Source organism: Macaca thibetana, chromosome 17 (genome assembly GCF_024542745.1).
Source record: "Macaca thibetana thibetana isolate TM-01 chromosome 17, ASM2454274v1, whole genome shotgun sequence".
Classification (NCBI taxonomy): domain Eukaryota; kingdom Metazoa; phylum Chordata; class Mammalia; order Primates; family Cercopithecidae; genus Macaca; species Macaca thibetana.
Window position 1 is genome coordinate 4481131 of NC_065594.1, and position 26620 is coordinate 4507750.

The following is a 26620-nucleotide window of genomic DNA, read 5'->3' on the forward strand; positions in this document are numbered from 1 at the left end:
CGGCTATTTTTTGTATTTTTTAGTAGATACGGGGTTTCACTGTGATAGCCAGGATGGTCTCGATCTCCTGACCTCATGATCCGCCTGTCTCAGCCTCCCAAAGTGCTGGATTACAGGCTTGAGCCACTGCGCCCGGCATAAGTATATTTCTTAAAAGTAGCACCAAGAAGCAAAGCAAACACATGGCTCCAACCTCAGTTTTTTTCAAACTGTGGGACACAATCTATAATTCTGTCATCAGATGTAGCATTTTAAAAAATGATGTAGAATTAGAATAAACAAGACAGAAAATGTCCTCACTACATACCAGGAACACCAATAAGGACTGATGACATGAAATTGCTGTCATTATGAGTCATGGTTTTAAACATTTTTACCACTACAGAGTGTGGTCAAGACACTTTAAAACCACTGCTCCAGGTCACATTTCCAGTTTTCTTTCCTGATTGGCACATGATGCTTTCCGTTAACTGACAGGTCACACAACGGGATACTGTCATCTCTACCCCAGAAAATATCTTTGGTGTGGTTCTTCAGGTGAACAGAGTGGCTTCTACATATGTTTACCTTTACGACACCCAACAGCTTTCATTCATCAGGCAGGGGTTGGATACCAGTAGTAGCTCTAGGCCAAATCTGACTTTTCTTACATTGGACCGTTTTTGGGGGGACAGGGTCTCACTCTGTTGCCCAACTGGAATGCAGTGGTGCCATTATAGCTCACTGCTGCAGCCTCAAATTCCTGGGCTTAAGCAATCCTCCCACCTCAGTCTCCAGAGCAGCTAGGACTGCAGGCATGGACCACCACACCCAGCTCTTTTTTTTTTTTAATGAATAAACATGAATGCCTGAAAGCAGGGCAGGCACACACCAGAATGCCGCAGCTCCTTCTTGTTCCAGTTATATTACAACTCTACCATTTCACATTTATCTGCTTGGCCCTTAAAGAAACTGGAGTTGGCCGGGCGCGGTGGCTCAAGCCTGTAATCCCAGCACTTTGGGAGGCCGAGACGGGCGGATCACGAGGTCAGGAGATCGAGACCATCCTGGCTAACACGGTGAAACCCCGTCTCTACTACAAAATACAAAAAAAACTAGCCGGGCGACGTGGCGGGCGCCTGTAATCCCAGCTACTCGGGAGGCTGAGGCAGGAGAATGGCGTGAACCCGGGAGGCGGAGCTTGCAGTGAGCTGAGATCCGGCCACTGCACTCCAGCCTGGGCAACAAAGCGAGACTCTGTCTCAAAAAAAAAAAAAAAAAAAAAAAAAAAAAACTGGAGTTGACAACACGTGATACGGGAACAACAGAAATAACCTGTCAAACCACCACAGGTCAGAAATGTGCGCTGTACGGAGGCTCTGTGTAGGCAAAGCATACCTGGAAGTGTGCGCTGCCCGGACACCATGGTGAGCAGCTTCTCTTGTTCTTCCATGAGTCTCTGGAGTTGCTCCAACTGTTGCCTCTTCAATTGCTCCTGCTTCTTCTGTTGTACTTCTTTCAGCTTTTTTCATACAAAATTAATTTTATTAAATCAACTTTACATTTCTTCGTGGACCCCTTGTTCCCTTAATTCCTCCCATCTCCCTCCTCCTATCTTTCCTGGTAAGAAGCTTTAGACAGGGATCCCTAGGTAACTAAATCAGCCACCAAAAATCTAAAACTCGAATCCTTACGAAGGAAATCACATCAACTATCTCAACTAAGAGACCGAAACAGTCATATAAATCCTTTGATTGTTAAAATAGGATGGGCTTCAGTACATCATCCCAATGATGTACTGTTTTTTTCCCCAATACTTGAACAACCATTTCTTACTTTTTGCCAAATGAGGTAACAACTTAAAGTTATCGTAAGTGCTATAATTATATTTTACATATTAAACACACTTTAACGTTTCACATTAGACAAAGGGCCAAATCTGGTATTCTGAGGATTTCAGAGTGAAGGGGAAAAACAAGAAGACCTGGAACAGATGACTTTATTACATAAACAGAAACCTGCAATGACATAAACCCACAGTAGCCCAAACCCTATTGTACCTGTTCAAGTTTTTTAAAAAGTGGGTCTTTATAAGCCCCTTCTTTGAATTCACTCGCAAGATCTGGGATGAAGTCATTTTTGTTCTCTTCCTGGTGTCCAGGAGCGTCGTGACATGGAACCATCTGTGGTCCCTTTGTAATGCGAGGAAAGCCTGTGTGGGTTTCGGATTTATCTGACTGTGGTCTGTAAGGGCTGTTTGACTCCAACTTCTGTTCTTCATGAAGTGAATCTTCTTCATTTATAAAGCTGAAGCTGTCAGAACAATGTGTGCCTTTAACAGGAAAGCTGGTAGAAGTGTCCACAGCTGCTTGCTTCTCTTTGTCTGCTTCCAAAACAGGAAATCCACGATTTAATATGACCCCGGCCCGAGAAGGATTGGTCATCCACTGGGTTAGGAAGTTCTGCCCACTGTTTAACTCTGAAGAGGTTGGCATCAGGAACATCTTAGTCCAATGACACTAGATTTAAACAATGCAAAGGCTAGAAGAGCTACTGATTTCCAATACCTGTAGACAAAGATAGCCAACAAAATGTATTAGGTAAAGCCATTAGATGTCCTACCCAAAATAAGCCCAAATCTCAACCCAGCATAAAAATGTCCTCAATATTTCATATACAAAAGACCTGAACTAGCGAAGCAACCGGGCATTGAGCTACATTTTTTTTTAAGTCTTAAAAATAACCAAATTGAGATCAAAAACCTAAGATCCTTTTTGACCTAAATATTCAATTACTAATGATTTTATACAAGTGCTAGATTAGTTGAACTAAACTATGGAAGATAAAATACCTTAAGTTATTCACTTAAGAAAAAAAAAAAAAAAAGCCATTATCAGATATTACCCACACTAAGCACTTTCTTGCTTCTGGCCCTTGTTTAACATTGTTTCTTTGCCCAACTAGTGAACCTGTTTTCTCCCTAGTTCTAGAACAAAAGTTACCACCAGCACCTGTGGCTTTACCTGGCACTGTTACACCTGTCCCTTCCTCTCTCATCTCCCTACTAACACCTCACCCACCAGATAGCCCCTCATCTGTATTCCTAGAGGTAAAATAGTGACGTCACTCTTCTAGCACTTATCTCATTAGTGGTGTTTTGCTTTCACATTCATTACCAATCCGTGAAGTTCCTTGAAGGTATCTACATATTCACTACTGCCAAGCACCATGTCTGCCAGGTAGGAGAAACGTAATTCTTATGGCATGAGCCAATAAAAATTACATTGGCTCATGCTAGAACTCTGTATGAGTTACCAGACTTTAAAATTAACCAAATTGCTAGTGTAACTTTGTCACCATGTGATAGATATACTTAACCAGGACATCAGAGAAGACAAGCCTTGCCTCTGTGTGTGTCTGATTTTACTCAGCTAACATTTACTGGGTTCTTATTCTGTGCCAGATACTGTTTTTGCCCCTGGGTACACAGCAGTTCATAAATCAAAGTCTAGTGGGGAAGACACACACACACTCACACATACTATACAGTATGTTAAACAGAAATAAGTGCAAAGGGGAAAAATAAAAGCCATGTGGGAAAAGGAGGTTGTAAGTTTAGACAGGGTGGACAGGGTCCTCATTTAGAAGGGAAAATTAGGGACCAAGGGAAGGAGAAGGTGCAAGTTGTGCAGCTATCAGGGGCAGGGTAAGACCCCGCCACCCGGCCTTCCTAACCTTCACCTGCAGGACATTCCCGCTGATACCCTATTCCTCCAGAAACCCCCATAACCATTACCTACCTATTTAAACCTATTACATCACTCACCACTGGAAGCCCTGAGACCCAGAGCCAGGCTTCACTTCTTACACACTAATCCCCACCTCACTCTGCTCCATCTCGCAAACATCCGAGCCCCAAACACCCACAGTCCGTCATCAGCAAAATCCTCATTATCCTCAACCTCTTGTCTGAGCACTCCCTCACCTTCCTGAGAACAGCTGTTTCTATGGAGTCCATACTCCAGTACCACTGAGCCTTGAGACAAAACATATATTCTTATTCCTCTTCTCCTTCCAGACTACACTCCTTTTCTAGACCATAAAAAGCAATTTTACTTGGGAGTTCTGAGGTGGCAGGATCGCCTGAGCCTAGGAGGTCGAGGCTGCTGTAAGCAGGACTCCAACCTGGGCAAGAGAGCAAAACCTTATCTCAAAAAATAAATAGGCTGGGCGCGGTGGCTCACGCCTGTAATCCCAGCATTTTGGGAGGCCGAGGCAACCGAATCACGTGAAGTTAGGAGTTTGAGACCAGCCTGGCCAACATGGTGAAACCCCGTTTCTAACAAAAATACAAAAAAATTAGCCGGGTGTCAGGGCGCATGTCTGTAATCCCAGCTACTCAGGAGGCGGAGGTGGGAGAATCGCTTGAACCTGGGAGGCAAAGGCTGCAGTGAACCAAGGTCACACCAGTGCACTCCAGCCTAGGCAACAGAGTGAGACCCTATCTCAAAAAACAATAAAGAAATAATAAATTAACAAGCAATTCTGACTCTCATATGACCAAACTACACAATCTACTACCCCTCCTTTATTGTCTACCAACCTCCAGAGATCAATGCCATCTTCTCCCTCATTTCCTAACATTTCCTGGCTGAGCACCTGAAGAATAGATTTGCCATTTACTGAAAGGGGGAAGATGGAGGACGAAACAGGTTTGGGGGAATCAGAGACCAAGAGTTGAATTTAGGACATTTTAAGATGCCTATGAGACATGCAAGTAGAGACACCATGTCAGCAGCAGCTGGATGCACCAGAATGCAACTCATCAAAGAGGCCAAGGCTGTGAAGCATAGATTTGGACATCCTCAGCATAAAGATGGTATTTAAAGCCTTGACACTGGATGAGATCACTGAGGGATTGGGGGTAGTCAAAAAGAGAGGCGGCGGCCAGGTGCAGTGGTTCACGCCTGTAATCCCAGCACTTTGGGAAGCTGAGGTTGGTGGATTACCTAAGGTCAGGAGTTCAAGACTAGCCTGGCCAACATGGTGAAACCCCATCTCTACTAAAAATACAAAAAATTAGCTAGGTGTGGTGACGGGAGCCTCTAATCCCAGCTACTCAGGTGGCTGAGACAGGAGAATTGCTTGAACCCAGGAGGCGGAGGTTGCAATAAGCCGAGATTGCGCTATTTCACTCCAGCCTGGGTGACAAGTGCAAGACTCCATCTCAAAAAAAAAAAAAAAAAAAAAACAAAAAAACAGTTAAGAAGCAAAAAGTGTAGCGTCCTCGAGGCTAAGTGATGAAAGTGTTTTGAGAAGGAAAGAGCTATGCTAAATGCTGTGCACACATGAAGGGTAAGGAGAACTGAGAACTGAACTCTGAATTTGGCAAAGCAAAGGTCATGAGAACTTCAGTGAGAGCAGTTGGGGACAGGGAGAGCAAAAGCTTGAGTGGAGAGGATGCATGACAGAATAAGAAATTGAAGACAGTAGACAGCTAACACCAGGAGTTCTGTTATAAAAAGAAGGAAATACATAGGAGAAATAAAAGCATGTTCGTAGGCTGATGAAGATGGAGAAAGGGGAGAATTGCTACAGTCATGTTCTGGAGGAGATGGGAAGAGTCTAGTCCCAAAGTGGAATGACATCTCACACTACTTTCCAGACACAATTCTAGACTTTATAAAAAGGGCAATGTGGAGGCAAACAAACATGTATGTCATTTCATACTTGGTGTCTAAAAAACAGAAACATATGAAAAGTATAAACAGAAAAATACCGATGCTGAAACATTAAAATGGCACATTGTCACTCCACTGAAGACATGGAAATGAAAACAGTAACTACATTACCATTTTTTCTTGCCCTCGGTGGGCAAAGACTGAAAACTGGTAATACCAGTATGAGAAACAGAAACTCTTTTTGGCTTTTGTTTGTTTCTCATCATTTAACTTGAAGAAACTCTGAGCGATTCTCATCATTTAACTCGAAGAAACGCTGAGGATTCACTGAGCGAATGAACTGGGACAACATTTTGAAGAACAATACGACAATATCTAGCCAACTGTAAATTCAGAGGAACTTTGACTCAGCAACTTCACATCTAGGCATTTTGTCCCACAGTTATACTGGCATAAACTCACATTTGCAATAAACTGAAAGTAAATGTCCATTAACAGGAGATCAAATAATCATGGTAATCATATTACACAACTGTTAAAAAGAACAAGTAAGCTCTTCACTGATACAGAAGTAATGAATATATCCAAGATACGTTGCTAGTTACAAAGTGCACAGCAGTGCATATTATAAGAAATAAAGACAAAAAAATACAATTACATGGACCTATGCATCTAGTACAGTTAGTCACGTGGCTACTGAGCATTTGAAATGTGGCTAATGTGACCGAAGAACTGAATTTTCCATTTTAATTAAAGTTAATTAAATTTAAAAGTGAAGTACAAAATATTTTTCTCTTAAACACTTTATTCTCTTGGTAGGACTACATTTCACTTTAACCACTGCATGGTATAAGATGCTGCTGTACTGAAGCCCGTGTCAGTGTGCATTACCCCCCCAGATTGCAAAGAAACATGTCTGCAATCTCATCAGTGTCAATGGACTGATTCTGTTTGAATAATTTGTTTTCAACACACGGCCATAACACTGTTAAGTGTTTATTTGAATAGTTTCTGAAAACAGTGCAAGTTACGGTGATCTGTTTAAATTGTAATTGGTAATTATCTTGGTCCATTGTCTGCTGCTGTAACAGAATACCAGAGAAGAGACTAGGTAATATATAAAGAAATTTATTTCTCACAGTTCTGGGGCTGCGAAGAACAAGAGCATGGCATTGGCAACTGGCAAGGGTTATCCCCATGGGGGAAGAGTAGAGAGGCAAAAAAACAGCCTGTGAGGGAGAGGCTGTCTTTTATAACAAAGCTACCCCTGAAATCAGTAACCTACTTCTGAGATAACAGCATTAATCCACTCATTAGGGTGGAGCCCTCATGACCTAATAACCTTTTACATTTCCCACCTCTCAACACTGTTGCACTGGGAATTAACATTCCAACATGAGTTTTGGGGCAGACATTCAAGTCATAGCAGTAATTAACTTGAAATATTTAGTATTTTAATTACAGCATAATTATTTTTCTAGTTTGAAAAGTAAGTATGAACAATTTTTAAAATTTAAAACAAAGGTACACTTAGATTTTCAGTTGCGTGCGGAGTTCTAAGTGTAACTCTGACTTCTCCAAAACTTAACCACCAACAGCCTACTGTTGACTGGAGGCCTTATCGACAACAGGTAAAACGTATTTTGTATGTTATGTATATTATATACGGTATTTTTACAATAGTGTAAGCTGGAGAAAAAATGATAAGAAAATAATAAAAAATACATATTTATTGGTTAAGTGGAAATGAATCATCATAAAGGTGTTGACTTCATACTTGGTGTCTAAAAAACATAAACATATAAAAGATACGCAGGGAGACCTTCATGATGATCCGCTTCCACTTGAAAGTAAAGGTCTTCGTGTCACTAGCCCTCACATTGGACTAGGACGAGGAGGAGAAAGGGCTGGTTTCGCTGTCTCAAGGGTGACAGAAGTGGAAGAAAATCCAGGCATAAGCGAACCCACAAAGTTGAAACTCACGTTGTTCGAGAGTCAACTGTAATTAGTCACCTGTATCAGGACTAAATATCCAACAAAAAAATGTTTTATGATTTTGAACAGAATCTGGGCTTTAGCGTTGGCCAGTTATAAAAAAGCCTGGAAAGAAAGAGGCTGAGGAGAGAGAAAGAGAGAAATGAAAAGAAAAAAGAAAATTATTTTCAGATGAAGAGAAGGTAAACAGGTTATGTGAGTTGAGGAAATTGTTAAGAATATTGTGCGATTTAAAAAGATATTTTAATTAAAAGGTTATAGATGTTTTCCAAAAAGTGAAAAATTTTCAACTAAGTGACCAACCATTGTCCACAGACCCTTCTACTAGTATCCAGGTTCAAAGCTGTAAAAAATTACAAGCACTTGTCTTTAGCTTTATCTGTGTAATGCAATGAGAGACTGACCAATCACCAATTTAGGTGTGTTTTATCTCAAAGATTACCCGAATTTACAAAGAGATATCAATTCAAAGCCTTAAAACTGAACCTGTGGCATGGATGTTTTTTAACTATTTTTTTTTTTTGAGATAGGGTCTCTGTCACCTAGGCTGGAGTGCAGTGGCATGATCACGGCTCAGTGCAGCCTCTACCACCCAGGCCCCAGTGATCCTCCCACCGCAAGCCTCCGGAGTAGCTGGGACCAACAGGCATATGCCACCACACCCAGTTAATCTAATTTTTTGTTAAGAGTGGTCCCCATATGTTGCCCATGCTGATCTCGAACTCCCGGGCTCAAGCCATTCTCCCACCTTGGCTTCCCAAACTGCTGGGATTACAGGTGTGAGCCCCTGCGCCCCAGTATTTTATGTCTGACAGAAGAATTTCAGCTAGATATGAAAACATTAGTTTTTTTTTTCCCCCCCCCCGAGACAGGGTCTCACAATGTTGCCCAGGCTGAAGTGCAGTGGCACAATCATGGCTCACTGCAGCTTCAACCTCCCGTGCTTAGGTGATTCTTCCATCTCAGCCTCCAGAGCAGCTGGGACTACAGGTGTGTGTCACCACGCCCAGCTAATTTTTTTTTTTTGTAGTAACGGGGTGCCCCTACGTTGCCCAGGCTGATCTTGAACTCCTAGGCTCAAGCCGTCCTCCTGCTTCGGCCTCCCAAACTGCTGGTATTACAGGTGTGAGTCACTGTGCCCAGCCTAAAAATCAGTTTCTATCATGACAGATGGTGTCATTTTATAAGGCAAAAAATCTGAATGTAATGGGATTTTACAACAAGAGACTGCTATTTCCCTCACTGATTCATTCCCCTGTATAATACACATTGAAAATTCTTGTGTTCGGTTTTCTGAAGCATAATCCATGAATAGTATCATGAATATAATTGTTAAAATTGTTCAGTATGTACAAATGCTATCAACTGCCAGTTTACAGAACTGTTAAAAGAAACAAAGACAGTGAACGTAATGATGCTGTGTTTTTGCCACTGCTCCCTGGTTGAGTTGTAGAAGAGTTGTATAAAGGCTTACTGTACTATTAATTGCAACTGAAGATTTTCTTGGAACAAGATGATTGCCTGCCAACCATTTAATAACCAAAAACAAAAATGCCAATGTGATGTACATTTTTTCACCGTATCACACTTTGAGAACCACAGCTATTCAGGCATTTATAAAAACAAAAACAAAAATTGCTGCCACAGCCAGTAACAAAAATAAATAATGATGTGTAAACATCAGACAAATGTGTATGTTTCCTTTTTATTTTTTGAGATGGAGTCTCACTCTGTTGCCCAGGTTGGAGTGCAGTAGTGTGATCTTGGCTCACTGCAACCTCAGCCTGCCGGATTCAAGCGATTCACCCGCTTCAGCCTCCAGAGTAGCTGGGACTACAGGCATGCACCACCATACCTGGCTATATATATATGCTATTTTATATATATATATAACCTTATATATATATATTACTTTAAATATATATACATATAAAATATTTTAGTAGAGATGGGGTTTTACCATGTTAGTCAGGTGGTTCTCAAACTCCTGACCTCAAGTGATCCACCTAGCTCGGCCTCCCAATTTGCTGGGATTACAGGCATGAGCCACCGCGCCTGGCCCCTGTTTCCATAGATATGAAGCTGAAGAACAGGCAAAATATACCCATAGTTATAAAGGGCATACTGCCCGTTATCCAGGAAAATGGAGGCTGTCCTGACTGTGTGAAAGCTGATCATACGAATTGGGTCACTCTTGTCATATCCAACTAAACAATCAAGAAGGGAAGAGGGAAAGGCACTCAGGACACAAAAGTTTGCTCCTAGAATGGAATTCTCTGCCAGTCGGTATGCTGAAACTGCCGGTGGTAACCTGAGACCAGTCTGATCCACAGATGCTGGGGTAACTTGTTGCAATTCTAGGATTAATTTTGCCCGTCACCATGGCCCACTAGGTAGGACCTGCTGCCTCCCCAGAACCTTAGGAGAACCAACGAACTTTCTCAAAGAGCGAAACATATAACAATTCTCTTTTTTTATAAAACCTCCAGCTTTCTCTTTGTTCTTTGGACATACAGAAGGCCACCTGGTCTGTACGCCTGGAACTGCCATTCTTCCCAAATAAATTGGCAAATTTAGAGATTCATCTCCAAATTTTTATTTTGACTTCAACAACTGGGAAGGTTAATACAGGGGGTGGATACATTTGGGCTGTACACTTAAGATTAGCGCACTTTACTGGATATCTGTTATTCCTGAATAATTTGTAAAAACTTTTTCTAAGCAAATTGATTGTTTTTCAGTAGGACACCAAACTAAAAAAAAATGACTTTTTTTTCCTCAAAATCAACCACGTAACTTTGCTTAATTTCAATGACTTAGCAAATCTTTTGAAAGCCAAATTCAGAAGAGACACAGACTACAAGGTCATTTCATAATATGGAAAACTAGAAAAATTCCCTACTAGACTGACAAGTGCAAGGAGTCTTGAGATGCAGCACCCAGACATCTGCATCTCCCCCTCCAACTCCGACCAAAAACACCCTTTATACCTCCACTTCAATTTCATGACCGTGATCTTAAAAACATATTTAATGTCAGCATGAAGTATAAAAACAGTTTAACCAGAACCTGCTATTACTGATAGTGAGGTCTCGGTAAACGAAGCATTGATAATATGCCGAGATAGGATTAGTATGTGGATTCAGTCTTCACAGATACCAAAATCTAAAGGACACGGGTGCACATGTATGTCAAACTCATTAAATGGAATGCATTTAAACATGTGCCATTTTTGTTGTATAGCAATTATACCTAAATAAAACTTTTTAAAAACATAACAAATTGACAGCCTTGAAACCTCCAGAGAGCGCTATGTAAACATTCTTTAAAGCAAAAAAAAAAAAAAAAATCTTTGCACGGTGAGGGAGGAGAGTGGATACAAACAGCAAATTCAAAGCCACTCTTAGACCGTAAAAAGTTGGCTAGTTCGTTTGGGAAGCGATTTAGCAGTCCCCTAAAATACAACACGTCCTCGAAGGCCACGAATCCACACGAAGCTTCAAGAAAGAAGCCCTTGACAAAGCCGGGCCAGACCGGCCCTGAGGACAGCCAGCAACGCTACTTCACCGCCCTGCTCCACGGGACTGCGGCGGCCGCGCTGCCCACAGGAACTCAAGCCCCGCCACAGCCAGGACAGACAGACAGACACCCCAGAGAGGTCGGCTTCCCCCGCTCTGCGAACAAAGCAGCGCAAACGGGCGAAGCCACTGAACTGCCGTGAACCACAGTGCGCCCCAGCGCCCCCCTCCCTCCACGCCCCGCCGAGCCAACCCCGAGGGCCGAGCGGAGCCCTGCCAGCCCACCGCCGTCCCTCCCCGGCGCGGGGCCACGGACAAAGAGCTCCTCCGCTCCTTTCGCCCACAAATTACCGCTCCGTGAAGGCCGGGCCGCTCAGTAGCAAGAACCGACGCCTGAATCTCCGCAGCATTTACAAATCAGCCGCCACAATCACCGCCTCCGTCGGAGCCCCGCCCCCGTGCCGAGGGCCTGTGGGAAGTGAGGCTCTCACCCGCGTCTCTGCGCTAAAGCGCAGGCACCGCTGAGCCCAGGGAAACTACAACTCCCAGTGACGCCACAGCGATGGGCGTTGCCCGGCGGGGGACGGACGGCTTGCCGGCTTCCGACTAGCAGCGGGCCAGTGGTGGCGTAGGCGGGCGGCGCGGCGGGACGGAAAACCGTTTCCGGGAAACACCTTCCGTGGTGGACGTCGCTCCGGGCGCCGACGCTTAGAAAACTAAAGGGAGCGCCTAAGGGAGCGATGGGTCTGCCTGTTCCCAGCAAAGCAGGGAGCACAGAGGCTCAACGGTAACCTAGAGCCCGACGCTTTAGGAGGTGTTTTGGGGTTTTGTTTTGTTTTTTTCTATTTGCGTATGGTCTATTTTGTCGTTTTTTTTGGTTTGGTTTTTTTCTTTGTTTTCCACTTTGGCTGAGTGTGACTTAGTAAAGGAGAAAAGGGGCAGTCACTACACCATTTCATAAGACGAAGATAACCCTGTGAGAATTCACTCCAAAATAGGCATCGCTCCTCAAATGCCTGACCGGTGCTTTGGCAGAGTGTGTCCCTTAGATTCGGAAACTAGTTTGAATACTGACAGTGCAGAATTAAAGAAATTTGTTTTGTTGTAACTGCCACGGCCCTTTCATCTAGGAAGTTACAGCACGGTGAGTTACCGCAGTTCTACATACCTGGCTTCTGTGTCTGATTAACCAGCAGGGCCCAGTAAAATGTTTAAAGAAATCAAAAAAAAAAAAAAGAAATCAAATGAAGTGCCATTTATAACCGTTACAACTGAAACAAAGACCGCGAGTTAAAGACAATATTTCACAGAAATTTGGCCCTTCAAAATTTGTTATGCTTTCTACTTGAAAAAGAGTCTACTTCTCTAAATCAAGATTTTGGTTTTGCTTCTTTTTTTCCATTTTTTCTTTTTAATTTTCATTGCGGGTGAGGAAGCTAAAGCCGGAGACTTCCAAGATCACACAACTACTTAAGATACCAGACAAGGCCCCCATCTTCCTTTTCATTTAGGATAGCTCTTTGGCTTGAAAGCGTACCCAAAAGGCTCATCATTCTTCCTAAATGTGTTTCTTTAAGGATAGTCACAATAGCCTTCTTTGTGCCTGTATTTTATTCTTATGTTTTTATTTTAATATAGTATGTAATGCCACATGGTTTGTTGACTGAATAAATAAATGAATCTTTTACCACACTCAAGTCTTAACTGGTTGTTAAATTAAGGTTCTGATATGTAAGTTTTCACCTGTAGCCCATGTAATTCTCAAGACTGCCCACTAAGCTTGAAGGGTCCAAATCCCTTACAAGGTGGAAAGGCTAGTGGGGAGGAACTTCCAGCTTCTACTCTGCCGGACAAGAAAAAGTTCTGCCTTATCAGTGGTTCCTATCTTTGTTGCATCTTCAGATGGTGCTGTAGAGAAAAATTAGACCAACAGTTGCGGCACAGGGGTTTTCATGCCAGATGACCCATTCTGACAGTTCTTTATGACATCACAGGAGTCAAGCGAGCACTCCTGTGTCATGGTTAAGAGACCAGGATTTGGAGTCAGGCAGACCTGGGATCAAATCCTAGCTTGATAACTTACAAACAGCTTTGTAGTCTTCAGCACTCAACTTTTCTGAAACCAGTCTTCTCATCTACAAAACAGAGGTGGATAATAATAAGACCTTCATAGGACTGTCAAGAAGATTACATGAAAAGAAAGAATATATGAAAACGTAGTATAAAACCTCCACGTAGTAAAAAGTCAATGAACAGGAGGTGTCATCTTTAACGTGAATTTAACTGTTGGTGAACGCTTGACTACCAAAGCCTAGCTCTGTGGGTCGTGTCAAATGCTGTGCAAGATAGAGTAATACGGTATTCCCAAATTATTAGGAAATAATTCTTTTTAATTATTTATTTTTGTGGAGACAGGGTCTCACTCTGTTGCCCAGGTTGGTCTCTAACTCCTGGGGTCAAGCAGTCTTCCCACCTTGGCCTCTGAAAGTGCTAAAATTACAGGCAAGAGTCACTGTCCTGGCTGGTAATTATTTTAATCAAAGCTGATCTGAATGACAAAGAGTTGACAGCTTTTCATTGCTGGTCTGATGGTAGCAAGTGTCCACTGTATCCAGAGAGGTCATGTCAAGTGCAGTGGCTCACACCTGTAATCCCAGAACTTTGGGAGACTGAAGCGGATCATTTGAGCCAATATTTGAACATTAGCCAGGCATAATGGCATACACATATAGCCCTAGCTACTTGGGAGGCTGAGGCAGGAGAATCACTTGAGCCCAGGAGTTTAAGGTTATGATCACACCACTAGACTACAACCTGGGCAACAGAGTGAAACCCCCAACTCTTCAAAAGAAAAAGAGTGTGGGAGGATGTCAGGCCTTGAGCCCAAGCCAAGCCATCACATCCCCTGTGACTTGCACTTAATACGCCCAGATGGCCTGAAGTAACTGAAGAATCACAAAAGAAGTGCAAATGCCCTGCCTCGCCTTAAGGGATGATATTATCTTGTGAAATTCCCTTTCCTGCCTCATCCTGGCTCAAAAAGCTACCCCACTGAGCACCTTGTGACCCCCACTCCTGCCCACCAGAGAACCCCCCTTTGACTGTAATTTTCCTTTACCTACCCAAATCCTATAAAACGGCCTGATCCTTATCTCCCTTCGCAGACTCTCTTTGGACTCAGCCCACCTGCACCCAGGTGAAATAAACAGCCATGTTGCTCACCCAAAGCCTGTTTGGTGGTCTCTCCACATGGACGCGCATGACATTTTGGTGCCGTGACTCGGATCAGGGGACCTCCCTTGGGAGATCAATCCCCTGTCCTCCTGCTCTTTGCTCCGTGAGAAAGATCCACCTACGACCTCTAGTCCTCAAACCAACCAGCCCAAGGAACATCTCACCAATTTTAAATGGGGTAAGAGGCCTCTTTTTACTCTCTTCTCCAACCTCTCTCACTATCCCTCGACCTCTTTCTCCTTTCAGCCTTGGCGCCACCCTTCAGTCTCTCCCTTCTCTTAATTTCAATTCCTTTCATTTTGTGGTAGAGACAAAGGAGACACGTTTTATCCGTGGACCCAAAACGCCGGCGCCGGTCATGGACTGGGGAAGGCAGCCTTCCCTTGGTGTTTAATCATTGCAGGGACGCCTCTGATTACTCACCCACATTTCAGGGGTGTCTGACCACACTGCGGGGACGCCTGCCTTGGTCCTTCACCCTAAGTGGCAAGTCCCGCTTTTCTGGGGGAGGGGCAAGCACCCCAACCCCTACCCCCCCTGTCTCTACCCCTTCTCTGCTTTTCTGGGGGAGGGGCAAGTACCCCGACCTCTTATTTTTGCGACCCAACCTCTTATTTTTGCTCCCTGACCTTATTTTTGTGACCCAACCTCCTATTTTTGTGCCCCAATACCTTATTTCTGCTCCCCGACCCCTTTCTTGCTTTTCTGGAGGGCAAAAACCCACGAACTCTTTCTGTGTCTCTACTCTCTCTTCTCCGGGCTTCCCTCCTTCATTCACCATGGGCAACCTTCCACCCTCCATTCTTCCTTCTCCATAGCCTGTGTTCTCAAGAACTTAAAACCTCTTCAACTCACACCTGATCGAAAACCTAAATGCCTTATTTTCTTCTACAATGCCGCTTGACCCCAATACAAACGCGACAGTAGTTCCAAATAGTCAGAAAACGGCACTTTCAATTTTTCCATCCTACCAGATCTAAATAATTGTCGTAAAATGGGCAACTGGTCTGAGGTGCCTGACGTCCAGGCATTCTTTTACACATCGGTCCCTCCCTAGTCTCTGTTCCCAATGCAACTCGTCCCAAATCTTCCTTCTTTCCCTCCCGCCTGTCCCCTCAGTCCCAACGCCAAGCGTCGCTGAATCTTTCCAGTCTTCCTTTTCTACAGACCCCTCTGACCTCTGTCCTCCTCGCCATTTTTTCCTGTCTCTGCTCCCCCACTCTATAATCCTCCTACCACCTCCCCTCCTCACACCTGGTCTGGCTTACAGTTTCATTCCTCGACTAGCCCTCCCCCACCCGCCCAGAAATTTCCTCTTAAAAAGTGGCTAGAGCTAAAGGCCTAGTCAAGGTTAATGTTACTTTTTCTTTATCCGACCTCTCCCACATCAGTTAGTGTTGAGGCTCTTTTTCATCAAATATGAAAAACTTAGCCCAGTTCGTGACCTGTTTAGCAGCAACCCTGAGATGCTTTTCAGCCCTAGACCCTGAAAGGTCAGAAGGCCGTCTTATTCTCAATATGCATTTTATTTTATTACCCAATCTGCTCCCGACATTAAATAAACCCCCCAAATTAAATTCCAGCCCTCAAACCCCACAACAGGACATAATGAACCTTACCTTCAAGGTGTACAATAATAGAGTAGAGGCAGCCAAGTAGCAGCTTATTTCTGAGTTGCAATTCCTTGCCTCCACTGTGAGACAAACCCCAGCCACATCTCCAGCACACAACTCCGAATGCCTGAACCGCAGCTGCCACGGGTTCCTCCAGAACCTCCTCCCCCAGGAGCTTGCTACAAGTGCCGGAAAGCTGACCACTGGGCCAAGGAATGCCCGCAGCCCGGGATTCCTCCTAAGCCGTGTCCCATCTGAGCGTGTCCCATCTGAGCGTGTCCCATCTGAGCGGGACCCCACTGGAAATCGGACTGTCCAACTCGCCCAGCAGCCACTCTCAGAGCCCCGGAGCTCTGGCCCAAGGCTCTCTGACTGACTCCTTCCCAGATCTTCTCGGCTTAGCAGCTGAAGACTGACGCTGCCCCATCGCCTTGGAAGCCTCCTGGATCATCACAGATGCTTTGAGTAACTCTTAAGTCCTTCCCCTTCTTAATCAATACGGAGGCTACCCAATCCACATTACCTTCTTTTCAAGGGCCCATTTCCCTTGCCTCCATAACTGTTGTGGGTATTGATGGTCAGGCTTCTAAACTTCTTAAAACTCCCCAACTCTGGTGCCAACTTGGACAACATTCTTTTATGCACTGCTTTTTAGTTATCCCCACCTGCCCAGCTCCCTTATTAGGTCGAGACATTTTAACTAAATTATCTGCTTCCCTGACTATTCCTAGGCTACAGCCACACCTCATTGCCACCTTTTCCCCCAGTTCAAAGCCTCCTTCACATCCTCCTCTTGTACTCCCCCACCTTAACCCACAAGCATAGGATACCTCTACTCCCTCCTTGGTGACTGATCGTGCACCCCTTACCATCTCATTAAACCCAATCACCCTTACCCCACTCAACGCCAATATCCCATCCCGCAGCACGCTTTAAAAGGATTAAAGCCTGTTATCACCTGCTTGCTACAGCATGGCCTTTTAAAGCCTGTAAACTCCCCTTAGAATTCTCCCATTTTACCTGTCCTAAAACCAGACAAGCCTTACAGCCTTACAAGATCCACACCTTATCAACCAAATTGCCTTACTTACCCACCCCGTGGTGCCAAACCCACATACTCTATCCTCAATACCTCCCTCCACAACCCAGTATTCTGTTCTGGATCTCAAACATACTTTCTTTACTATTCCTTTACACCCTTCATCCCAGCCTCTTCGCTTTCACTTGGACTGACCCTGACACCCATCAGGTTCAGCAAATTACCTGGGCTGTACTGCTGCAAGGCTTCACAGACAGCTCCCATCACTTCAGTTAAGCCCAAATTTCCTCCCCATCTGTTACGTATCTCGGCATAATTATCATAAAAACACACGTGCTCTCCCTGCTGCTCGTGTCCGGCTAATCTCCCAAACCCCAATCCCTTCTACAAAACAACAACTCCTTTCCTTCCTAGGCATGGTTAGTGTGGTCGGAATTCTTACACAAGAGCTGGGACCGTGTCCTGTAGCCTTTCTGTTCAAACAACTTGACCTTACTGTTTTAGCCTAGCCTTCATGTCTGCGCGCAGCGGCTGCCACCGCTTTAATACTGTTAGACGCCCTAAAAATCACAAACTATGCTCAACTCTCTACAGTTCTCATAACTTACAAAATGTATTTTCTTCCCCCAACCATCGCTCAGGACAATGCTTATGCTGATAAATTAGCTAAAAAAGCAGCTAGCATTCAAACTTCTATCCCTCACGGCAGTTTTCCTCCTTCACATCGGCCACTCCCACCTACTCCCCCTCTGAAACTTCCACCTGTCAATCTCTTCCCACACAAGGCAAATGGTTCTTAGACCAAGGAAAATGTCTCCTTCCAGCCTCACAGGCCCATTCTATTCTGTGGTCATTTCATAACCTCTTCCATGTAAGTTACAAGCCGCTAGCCCGTCTCTTAGAACCTCTCATGTCCTTTCCATCATGGAAATCTATCCTCAAGGAGATCCCTTCTCAGTGTTCCATCTGCTGTTCTACTGCCCCTCAGGGACTGTGCAGGCCCCCTCCCTTCCCTGCACATCAAGCTCGAGGATTTGCCCCTGCCCAGGACTGGCAAATTGACTTTACTCACATGCCCCGAGTCAGAAAACTAAAATATCTCTTAGTCTGGGTAGACACTTTCACTGGATGGGTAGAGGCCTTTCCCACAGGGTCTGAGAAGGCCACCGCGGTCATTTCAGACATAATTCCTCAGTTTGGCCTTCACACCTCTATACAGTCTGATAACGGACCAGCCTTTACTAGTCAAATCACCCAAGCAGTTTCTCAGGCTCTTGGTATTCAGTGAAACCTTTATATCTTTTACCGTGCTCAGTCTTCAGGAAAGGCAGAACAGACTAATGGTCTTTTAAAAACACACCTCACCAAGCTCAGTCACCAGCTTAAAAAGGACTAGACAATACTTTTACCACTTTCCCTTCTCAGAACTCAGGCCTGTCCTCGGAATGCTACAGGTTACAGCCCATTTGAGCTCCTGTGTGGACACTCCTTTTTATTAAGTCCCAGTCTCATTCCAGACACCAGACCAACTTGGACTGCACCCCAAAAGACTTGTCATCCCTACTGTCTTCTGTCTAGTCATACTCCTATTCACCACATTCTCAACTACTCATAAATGCCCTGCTCGTGTTTACACTGTTTCTCCAAGCCATCACAGCTGATATCTCCTAGTCCTTGGGCACTCTCTAATTAGATGTCCTAGGTCCTCCCAATTCCTTCAATACCAGTTTTTTCTCATTCTCTTACCTTGTGTCTTCCATTTAGTTTTTCAATTCATACAAAACCGTACCCAGGCCATCACCAATACAAATGTTTCTTCTAACGACCCCACAGTATCATCCCTTACCACAAAATCTTCCTTCAGCGTAATCTCTCCCACTCTAGGTTCCTACGCCACCCCTAATCCCGCTTGAAGCAGCCCTGAGAAACATCGCCCATTCTTTCTCCATACTACCCCCCAAAAAATGTTCGCCCCCCCAACACTTCACACTATTTTGTTTTATTTTTCTTATTAATATAAGGCAGGAATGTCAGGCCTCTGAGCCCAAGCCCAGCCATCGCATCCCCTGTGACTTGCACGTGTATGCCCAAATGGCCTGAAGTAACTGAAGAATCACAAGAGAAGTGCAAATGCCCTGCCCCGCCTTAACCGATGACATTCCACCACAAAAGAAGTGAAAATGGCTGGTCCTTGCCTTACGTGATGATATTATCTTGTGAAATTCCTTTTCCTGGCTCATCCTGGCTCAAAAAGCTCCCCCACTGAGCACCTTGTGACCCCCCACTCCTGCCCGCCAGAGAACAACCCCCCTTGACTGTAATTTTCCTTTACCTACCCAAATCCTATAAAACGGCCCCACCCTTATCTCCCATCTCTGACTCTTTTTGGACTCAGCCCGCCTGCACCCAGGTGAAATAAACAGCCATGTTGCTCACACAAAACCTGTTTGGTGGTCTCTTCACACGGACACGCGTGACAGAGGACATCAGGGCTAGCCTCGCCAAGGGATGATCCCTGTAGGAGATTGGTCAGAGTGGTGGGAGAAACTATAGGGAAAGGAGCAGGCCTTCTGAGAAGTCGGAAGGCACTGCATAGGTTCGGAGGAGAATAAGCTGAAGGCAGCTGTTCTCCCACCCTGAGGCAGAGGCAAGGAGTTGGTACGAGGAAGCACGGGGGAATTTATCCTAAACAGGCTTGTTTACTTACATTGACCAGCAGCTGACCTTTGATCATCTAGGGGAACAATAACGTTAATTTCCTGCAGATTGTGTTTGCTCCAGGCTTTCAGCATTGTATCTGTACTGAATAAAAGCAAGCAGCTCCAGCTGTTCCCCTGGTCGCTCTCTGGCCACTAGTGCGGAGCAGTCCCCTAGCTGCTGTTATACTGCATACCTGCGTCTGAGGACTCGTTTCATCCATCGCTCGGCCAGGGTCTGTGGGACAGACCCGGTAGCCGGTGCCCTGTGTGAGGAATGCTGCCACGGATCACGACGGTGAAGAGATAGCGTGGTAATTGGTTCCCGCTCAGGATTTCCAAGTTTGAGGGAATTTTCAACCTAGGCTTTCATCTTGCGACAACAGTTATCAGCTCAACAGCAACACTAAATGTAAGTATTGAAACAGCTGCTTAAAGCTAGCGGAGCCTCGGTCTTGGAGGCTCAATTAAGGGGCCTAATACAAACTTGTTTTCAATAACCCATGGTTCCTGGAAGAAGGCATGTTAGACCAAGAGCTCTGGGAGCAAGTGGGGGGAAATCTTAAACGACATCACGCACAAGGGCAACGGGTCCCAGTAACATCTGTAACGTTATGGGCCTTAGTCAGGGCTGCTTTGGCCCCACTCTACACAGAAGAGCCTAAAAAGGAAAGGGAAGAGGAACCATCACCTACCTTCCCACCTCCTCCTCCCTCAGCCCCACTGTCACTGGGTAAAGGTGCCACAGAGGAGACAGAGGTTCCCTGAGCCCCCTCCCCCAATACATTGGAATAAAAGACAAGGGATACACGGCAGTTATGGGACCCTGTCTTAGGCAAGCGGCATTAGAAGGGGAGCTCTTGGCCTGCCTTGTGATGCAAGATCCACAAGGCAATCAGGTATATGAGCCCATCACTTTCTTTTTTTTTTTTTTTTTGAGACGGAGTCTCGCTCTGTAGCCCGGGCTGGAGTGCAGTGGCCGGATCTCAGCTCACTGCAAGCTCCGCCTCCCAGGTTTACGCCATTCTCCTGCCTCAGCCTCCCGAGTAGCTGGGACTACAGGCGCCCGCCACCTCGCCCGGCTAGTTTTTTGTATTTTTTAGTAGAGACGGGGTTTCACGGTGTTCACCAGGATGGTCTCGATCTCCTGACCTCGTGATCCACCCGTCTCGGCCTCCCAAAGTGCTGGGATTACAGGCTTGAGCCACCGTGCCCGGCGAGCCCATCACTTTCAACACCTATAAAGAGATAAGAAAAACCATTAGAGGAAACAGCTGCTAGCCTATTTACAAAAGGGTTAATTGAGGCCATAGCAGACAACGTCCATATGACCCCATGGGTCTGGTCAGTGCTCGCTCAAACAACTACAGAGGCCAGTCAGTACCTCCTCTGGAGGGCAGAATATGATGAGTTTTGTGAACAACAAGCCAACCAGAATCAATTGGCTGGGCAAAACACATGGGTCACTCAAACAAAATTGTTGGCACTGGAGAAGTGCACCTAGCCAAGCAGAGTGCACGCCCTCTAACATGTCGCAATTTGGAGGGAAGAAAAGCAACTATACAACCTCTAATCATGCCCATCCCTGTTCATCTTTGGGAATGGCTATTAGCCCAATCGGAGGGGGGGGGTGGGGGTCACTATGCAGAGCCCTCTCTAATAGTGGCCACTGTTGTAATTCCTGCCCTACCCCTGACATGACTGTCTCAAGATCCTATTCAGGTAGAACAGTGACCTTTCAAAGGGAGAGAAATTACAACAAACCCATGTATTAATTGAGGAACAATTAAAAGCTGACCATATAGAACCAGCAAACAGCCCTTGGAATTCACCCATTTTCGTCATTCCCAAAAAGTCTGGTAAAGGGAGACTTTTGCATGACTTACATGCTATCAATGCTAATTTGCAACCTGTGGGGCCCCTTCAACAGGGGCGCCCTTCCCCGCAGTGATTCCTCGAGTTTGGCCTGTAGTCATTATTGACTTAAAAGACTGCTTTTATGCTATTCTCGCAAAACAGGACAGATAAAAATTTACGTTTACAATACCAGCTATCAAAAATGAAAGGCCAGCTCCCCAATTTCACTGGAAAGTACTTCCTCAAGGAATACTGAACAGTCCTACCATGTGTCAGTATCATGTAAATCAGGCTTTGCTCCCCAGTAGAAAAGAATTTCCTAACTGCAAGATCATCCATTATGTGGATGACAGCTTACTGGCAGCCCCGACAGAGCCAATACTTTTGAATTTATATTCCTCTGTCAAAAAGAATACACAGTTAAGAGGCTTAATCATAGCACTTGAAAAGGTACAGCTGTCCTCTCCTTGGAAATATCTTGGATATGTACTAACATCCCAGTCAGTAAGACCTCAGCAGTTTAAACTGAATAATAACCACAGGTTTGTTTACTTATGTTGACCAGGAGCTGACTGTTGATCATTCACGCAGGTGACCCTTCCCTGAAGGGGGAACAATGTTAATTACCTGCAGATTGTGTTTCCTCCAGGCTTTCAGCATGATGTCTGTACTGAATAAAAACAAGCAGCACCAGCTGTTTGAGACCACGCACTCTTTGGCCACTAGTGCCCAGCGGTCCCCTAGCTGCTCTTAAACACTGCATACCTGAGTACTCCTTTCAGCTGTTGCTCAGCCAGAGTCTGCAGGACAGCCCCGGCAGATCCCCAAGCCCAGGTGATCCGGGCTAGAAAGGGGAACTCCAGCAGGTTGGGGAGATGCATGTGTCTGGCTTCTAGGCAAACCCAAGAAAACCTACACCCTGCTTACCTGCAGGAAGAGTGAAGGAATTCTTCACCAAGGCCAGAAACAGATTTCTAGAATGACTTCAGTAAAGAAGTTTCTTATTTTTGAGACGGAGTTTCGCTCTTGTTGCCCAGGCTGGAGTCCAGTGGTGCGATCTCAGCTCATTGCAAACTTTACTTCCCGAGTTCAAGTGATTCTCCTGCCTGAGCCTCCCGAGTAGCTGGGACTACAGGCGCCCACCACCATGCCCAGCTAATTTTGTATTTTTAGTAGAGATAGGGTTTCTCCATGTTGGTCAGGCTGGTCTTGAATTCCTGACCTTGTGTGATCTGCCCACCTCGGCCTCCCAAAGTGCTGGGATTACAGGCATGAGCCACCACCCCTGGCCAGTAAAGAAGTTTCTAACAACAATGTTGGGTGCAAAGAGACTTTTAAAAAAAATCTTGGCATTTTGATGTAGGTAAATCTATTGCTGGTGCATTGAACTTACAACAAAAGATCCTGGAAACCTAATGGGTCTATACAACAAAGAGATTATCATATCTTCTACATTCTAGAATGCCTGACCAATGATGTTGAATAGATAGTAAAGGATTTCTAGCTTGAATCTTTGATGCGATAACAGCGGAGTAATACCATAATAGTTTTCACACTTGCATTTTTGGTTTCTTTAAAAACAGCAATAATTACATAGTAGTTTGATGGTTTTTCAAGCGTTCTATAGGTTTTTATTACACTTTTTTTTTTAAGATATGATGACTCTATCACCCAGGCTGGAGGGCAGTGGCACAATCACAACTCACTGTAGCCTCAACTTCCAGGGCTCAAGTGTTCCTCCTGCCTCAGCCTCCCAGGAACCTGGGACCACAGGTGTGTGCCACCACACCCAGCTAATTTTTGTTTTTTTTTTTTTTTTTGTAGAGATGGGGTTTTGCCATGTTGCCCAGGCTGTTGTTGAACTCCTGAGCTCAAGCAATCCACCTGCCTCAGCCTTCCAAAATGCTGGGATTACAGGCATGAGTCACTGTGCCTGGCATCTCCATCATTTCTGCAGGATAGTTTTGACAGATATAGAATTCATGGTTGCCAGTTCTCTTGTTTTCTTTCAGCACTTTATATCATCCCACTGCCTTCTGGCTTCCGTGGTAATAAATTGGCTGTTAATCTTACAGAAGGTCCTTTGTATGTAGTGATCATTTCTGTCTAGCTGCTTTTAAGCTTCTCTGTCTTTGGCTTTCAACAGTTTGAATATTAATATAATGCTATTGTGAACTCCTTGAGTATATCATACTTAAAGTTCATTGAGCTTATTGGAAATGTTACATTATGTCTTTTATCAAATTGGGACTTTGGGGCCACTGTTTATTCAGTCACTCTGAACACTCTGCAAACACTCTGCGTTCTTTTTACCCTCTTATTTCTGGGACTCCCATTATCCATGTGCTGGTACACTTGATGGTGTCTATAACTCTTTTGGACTTTGTTCTTCATTCTTTTACTTTCTACTCCTTAGACTTAATAATTTCCATTGTTTTTTTTTTTTTTTTTTTTTTTTTTTTTTTTTTTTTGAGACGGAGTCTCGCTCTGTAGCCCAGGCTGGAGTGCAGTGGCCGGATCTCAGCTCACTGCAAGCTCCGCCTCCCGGGTTCACGCCATTCTCCGGCCTCAGCCTCCCGAGTAGCTGGGACTACAGGCGCCCGCCGCCTCGCCTGGCTAATTTTTTGTATTCCTTAGTAGAGACGGGGTTTCACCGTTTTATCCAGGATGGTCTCGATCTTCTGACCTCGTGATCCACCCGTCTCGGCCTCCCAAAGTGCTGGGATTACAGGCTTGAGCCACCGCGCCCGGCCAATTTCCATTGTTTTCAAGTTGGCTCATTCCTTCTTTCACCTGCTCAAATCTGTTGTGCATCACTTGTGAATTTTTCATTTAAGTTATTGTACTTTTTAAACTTTTCTTTTTTTTTTTTTTTTAAGAGACAAGGTGTTGCTCTGTCACCCAGGCTGGAGTGCACGAGTGTGATCATAGCTCACTGCAGCCATGGACTCCTGGCCTCAAGTGATCCTCCTGCCTTAGCCTCCTGGGTAGCTAGGGTCACAGGCATGTGCCACCATGCCCAGTTAATTTAATTTTTTTGTAGAGATGGGGTCTTGCTATGTTGCCAAGGCAAACGCTAAGCCTCAAGTGCTCCTCCTGCCTTGGCCTCCCAAGATGGTAGGTTTACAGGCATGAGCCACCATGCCTCATCCTATTGTACTTTTTAACTATACAATTTTGTTGGTTCTTTTCAGTTCCAAAATTTCTGTTTGGTTCCTTTTATAATTTCTATCTCTTTATTAATCTTTATCTTTAAAATAATTTCAACTTTTACTTTAGATTCAGAGGGTGCATGTGCAGGTTTGTTACTTAGGTATAATTTGTGGTGCTGAGGTTTGGGGTATGATTGAGCCCCTCACCCAGATACTGAGCATTGTACCCAATAGTTCTTTCAACCCTTGCCCCTTTCCCTCCCTCCTCATCTAGTAGTCCGCAGTGTCTATTGTTGCCATCCTTATATCCATGGGTACCCAGTGTTTAGCTCCCATTTACAAATTTGAACATGCGGTATTTGGTTTTTCTGTTCCTTTATTAATTCACTTAGGATAGTGGCCTCCAGTTGCGTCCATGTTGCTGCAAAGGACATGATTTCATTCTTTTTATGACTTCATAGTATCCCATGGTGCATATGTACCACATTTTCTTTATCCAGTCCATTGTCGATGGGCACCTGAGTTGATTCCGTGTCTTTGGTATTGTGAATAGTGCTGTGATGAACATACTAGTGCATGTGTCTTTTTGGCAGAATGAGTTTTCTTTTGGATGTGTACCCAGTAATGGGATAGCTGGGTCGAATGGCAGTTCTGTTTTCAGCACTTCGAGAAATCTCCAAACTGCTTTCCACAGTGGTTCAACTAATTTACATTCCCACTGATAGTGTATAAGCATTTCCTTTTCAGTACAGCCTTGCCAGCATCTGTTGTTCCTTGACTTTTTAATAATAACCATTCTGACAGGTGTAAGATGGGATCTCATTGTAGTTTTTTCACTTCTCTGATGATTAGTGATGTTGAGCTTTTTTTCATGTTTGTTGACCATTTGCATGTCTTCTATTGCATATTCTCTATTTATTGAGACCTTGTTCTCCTGGTTCTTTCAGTTATTTTTCTATGTTTCCCTTCACTTTTTGTCAATGTTTAAGACAGTTTAAAGTATTTGTCTAATAATTCCTATGTCTGTGCTTCCTTGGCTCAGGGACAATTTCTGTTCATTTCTTTTTTCCTTTGAATTGGCCATTTTTTAACTTTATTTTTTTGCATGCCTCATAGTTTTTTGTTGAAGATTGGACATTGTGAACATTATGATGTGGTAACTCTAGGAATCAGTCTCTCTCCTCCCCTAGAATCTCTGGTTTCTTGGACAACCCTATAGAGTAGGTTGTAATGATGAAACTTGGTAAATTACCTTGTCCCCAAGCCCCTCCGTAATAAATTGTGGAGTCAGGATTCAACGCCATACCCTTTCCACTCTATTCTCTACGCTATCCTTTCTATTCTCATTTTATTCAGTATCCTAAAAATCTGAATCTTCCGCATTGCTTTATTCCCATTTCAGTGAATCTCAGATCTGTATCTCCAGCCTCCGCCTCTCTTGAATGGCGGATAAATATATTTCCAACTGCTTACAAACACTATCACGAATTTCAAACTCAGGAAGGCTTAAACTAAATGTATTATCTTATTCTCCTGTTTGCCCAAACTTTCCCGAAATTTTTTTCTTTCCTACCCTTGTGAATCCCTTCCATTTCTCAGTTAAAGGACAGCACCATCCACCCACCTCTCCCAAAGCCGAGCTCTGTATTAATCCTCATTGGCCAAATCCCTCCTGAAATAGGAAACTGAAACAAAGCCCTGAACCCTGCGGCTGATTTTGGAAGAGAAACCCCGCCAGAGGCCGGGTCCCGCTCCCCACCGGGCGGACCCGATTCCAGGCGCGTTCTGGTGACTGTCCCTGCGTGGGACGCTGCGCTGGCCTGGTGCGGGGCGGGGTTCCGGCGCAGTGGCGCCCG

General features: G+C 44.6%; 1 protein-coding gene across 2 annotated transcripts in view; it reads right to left on the minus strand.

Moving 5' to 3' along the window:
- Positions 1 to 11711, minus strand: part of CENPJ (centromere protein J) — a 43468-nt gene extending 31757 nt beyond the window's left edge. The window contains exons 1-3 of one of the 2 annotated variants that reach the window (XM_050766798.1): positions 11525 to 11711; positions 2040 to 2546; positions 1378 to 1501 (exon numbers count right to left, since the gene is read on the minus strand). In XM_050766798.1, coding sequence (XP_050622755.1) covers positions 1378 to 1501; positions 2040 to 2483 — 568 coding nt within the window. In that variant the 5' untranslated portion in view covers positions 2484 to 2546; positions 11525 to 11711. The remainder of the gene's footprint in view (positions 1 to 1377; positions 1502 to 2039; positions 2547 to 11524) is intronic. The other variant, XM_050766799.1, reaches the window with a different exon arrangement.
- Positions 11712 to 26620: the final 14909 nt, after the last annotated feature.